Raw genomic sequence first — 3,288 nt, forward strand, 5'->3', positions numbered from 1 at the left:
CTTGAGATTTTATATATAAATATATAAAATCTCAAGGAGGTGGAGAAAAACTGAATGTAAACAGAAAATTTGTCTACAAGAAACCTCCACAGGACACCTGCGACTTGATTCAATGGATCACATAATGGACGCAGTCAACTTCCCTAATACACATGATGAATAATGTGCTAAAAACTTCTCACATGTTGTAAACAAGGTTGCTTTTTAACAGGAGACACCGACCTTACAGGCTCTGCCTCACACTCATGCTGCCCAAAGTAATAGCAGCAAATAGTAGCAAACTGAGTTCACTGGTGCTTCGGCCCCAATACAATAACCCCGTGAGGACTTCACACAGCTAATAATATCAGTGAGCTGTTACTGTCACACTCATCATTGTACTGGGTAGCTGACAACCATTTTATATTCCCCTGACATTTTTTTCTTGTTTCAGGTATTGTACAGAAATTAATGAGTGTCTAAAAAACACATACACACAAAATAGTAAGGGGAGATTGCTGTACCACTATCCGTAAAATTAGACCTCATTTTAAGAAATTATTGAAACAAGAGTATTTGTATTATAAATGCAATTTCCAGATTTAAAGATGATAAAGGGCTATTGCAGTTTTTTTACATAAAAAAAATAATGAAGAGAAAAGAAATTGTTATCAGTTGTGTAAACGTTTTAGCCATCATGGGCAGAATAGTGTTGCTGGACTTACGTATTGCCTTTGGTGATTTGAGGACGATGTAACAGCAGTAGAGCATCAGCAGGCCTGTGAAGACGAGGATGAAGATCCCCAGGGTGAAACCAGCCTACAGGGACATACACTGACTATTCAGATTTCAGTTTTTGTCTTGTAAGGCTAATTTAATGGGCAAACATCCTGCAAGTCTGCTTTACAAATACAACTGAGGTCAATATAAAACTAGCCCTTTAAAAAGAAGCCAAGGACTTAAAGTCCATGCAAAAAAACAATTCACCTGCTTTATACCCCAGGGTATGCTGAGGATAGAAGTGCCCATCATCGTGTTCCAGATAGCAAATCTGCGAGGAGAGACAGCAAGGTAACAATCAAAGCAGTCAAAGACAATCCGCAGTATGAGGAGAACATGGAGCTCAGGCTGATGTGCTGACTGATGCTGTCAGGGCTTCTTACATAGTGATGATGCTGGGGTTTCTGGAGGAATGGTCACTGCCTGTCACCTTAAAGGCCGTCCCCAGTGGACTGTAGATGTAGATCTCCTCTGGCCGCGGGATCACATGGTTTGGAGGACTCTGAGGGAAAAAAAGTCAGAGACTGAAGATTAAGTCCTTGCAGGTACAGTAACACAAGCCAGTAAAAACGCATTTAACCCGTAGGCACTGTTTGGGGCATTTTAAGCACTTTTTATTCTTCATTTATTGATCATTTTAGCTGTGTTCATCATATGGCACTACACCGTGGAAACTAAATTGTTATATTCAGACTGTTAAGTGCCCGCGACCCTTGCGAGGACAAGCAGTTATGGAAAATGAATGAATGAATGAATAAATGAATGACTGTTAAGTGCAAAAAATTCTCCACTGAAACCCATTCAAAGTGCAATTTTTGATCCCACAGCCATCAAAGCATAAAAACATGCATTGTATTATTTCTGGGTGTCATTCTGGGCTTTTGCATTGGAATTTGTCATTTTTACCATTTTCCACCTGATGACATCATTTTTTTACCATATTTGGCATATTAAGAAAATACATGCTATTTCCACTAGATGCACAGTCACAATCAATGTTGCTGCTAATCACTGACATATCCCAGACTGTTATAAAAAATGTACTTAGCATGTAGTACACTGAATATAATTAATTTGTGTTTTTTCTTCCACCTAAACCATAGCGGCATCATCACGAAAACCTAGCTTTTAGAGGTTAAAATTTTGAAAAGTAATGAATATTTAATTTTTATAATTAGGACTGATGTTAGGTTAAAAATAAACTCAATGGAAGTAGAAAATCATATCAGTGTACGATGTTTTTATAGTCTGATTTTGAAAAGTGTATTTTGAGTGGTATTAGTCTTAGTATTTGACAGTATAGCATTAACAGTTTTGTTTACAAGGTGTATTTTAGACTGATTGTAGGAGCTGAATTTGAAAATCCAATATTAAACAAAAATGCAAAATCTTGCCAAACATATTTGGAATCCTTTCTTTCCTTAAAAGAAACAAACTGAATGAAAAAGCTTCTCAGTAGTATTTTGAGAACTTCCCAGGCGCTCCCTGCAGAGGGTGCTGTGGGTGCAATTGAATGACAGAGAAAGTCAGGGCTTCCTTCAACTCTTTCACCTCATGTAAAAGAAACAAACAATGATAATTCACAATTCCCCTTAAAAATCATGACACTATATGATTGTACAAATCTCTTTACTATAGATGGATTACCACATGGAAAGAGAACGCCCTGCATGGTCACTCTGTGGGTTTTCACAGTCTCACAAACACATCCACAAACTTCCACAATTCAGGAAGTGTGGCTGGCATGTCCCTCTCTAAATTTTACACATTGCAGTTTGCTCCCTGTTCTGTGGTAGCCACTAGAAGAAAATAACATGCATGCTGTGTAAGATGAGCATAATGATAGGGTTTTTGCACATTTCAATGTGCTTTTACATAGTTGAGTTGGAGCTGACAGCTCTACACCTAACTGCTGTGCTTCCATTCACTGACAGAATAAAACAAGCATGACTTATCTCCAAGATTCCAGCTGTACCACAATGCTATATGGATTCTACTCATAATGGTGTTCTTTTGCGCCACTATTACTTGAACTGGGAATGGCAGTTTTTGTAAGCAAACATAGTGTTTCCCACAGCATTAGAATCTATGGGTGGCGGTAGGTTCCCTTTTCTTTTTATCTGATGTGCATGTGTCACTTTCTTTTCATATTTCTGTTGCCCATCTCTAAATTTAGATGTTCTGCGAGTCAGTGAACACAGCAGAGAAACTCATCATGAGTTGTTTTAATCCCTCAGCAGCAGTTAGAGGAGTTTAAGAAGCATTGCGGGGTGGATAATTGATCAGTTTATATGGTCAGAGCTGATCAGACTGATGGACTAAAGAAGGCACTGCTGGAGAGAGTGAAGGTAAACTTTAAGACCCAGTACAATGAATAGCTAAGTTTCACTTTTACTACACCTGATGTTCTGCTGCTCCGTTTGTGAGCAGAGTACACTCTGTGCCTAAAAGAGTGGTGCAATGCATAACCAAACACTATATATATATATGTATGTGTATGTCCAGCAGTGCCTTCTTTAGTCCATCAGT

General features: G+C 38.4%; 1 protein-coding gene across 1 annotated transcript; it reads right to left on the reverse strand.

Moving 5' to 3' along the window:
- Positions 1 to 704: 704 nt before the first annotated feature.
- Positions 705 to 1,261, reverse strand: LOC121964777 (sodium-coupled neutral amino acid transporter 9-like; the record flags this gene model as incomplete). The annotated part of the gene is made up of 3 exons (XM_042514967.1): positions 705 to 798; positions 967 to 1,030; positions 1,143 to 1,261. Coding segments are annotated over 3 exons (277 nt in total), but the record flags the coding sequence as incomplete, so codon positions are not given.
- Between the last annotated feature and the right edge of the window lie 2,027 nt (positions 1,262 to 3,288).

The sequence above is a fragment of the Plectropomus leopardus genome, unplaced genomic scaffold (assembly GCF_008729295.1).
Source record: "Plectropomus leopardus isolate mb unplaced genomic scaffold, YSFRI_Pleo_2.0 unplaced_scaffold17147, whole genome shotgun sequence".
NCBI lineage: Eukaryota > Metazoa > Chordata > Actinopteri > Perciformes > Serranidae > Plectropomus > Plectropomus leopardus.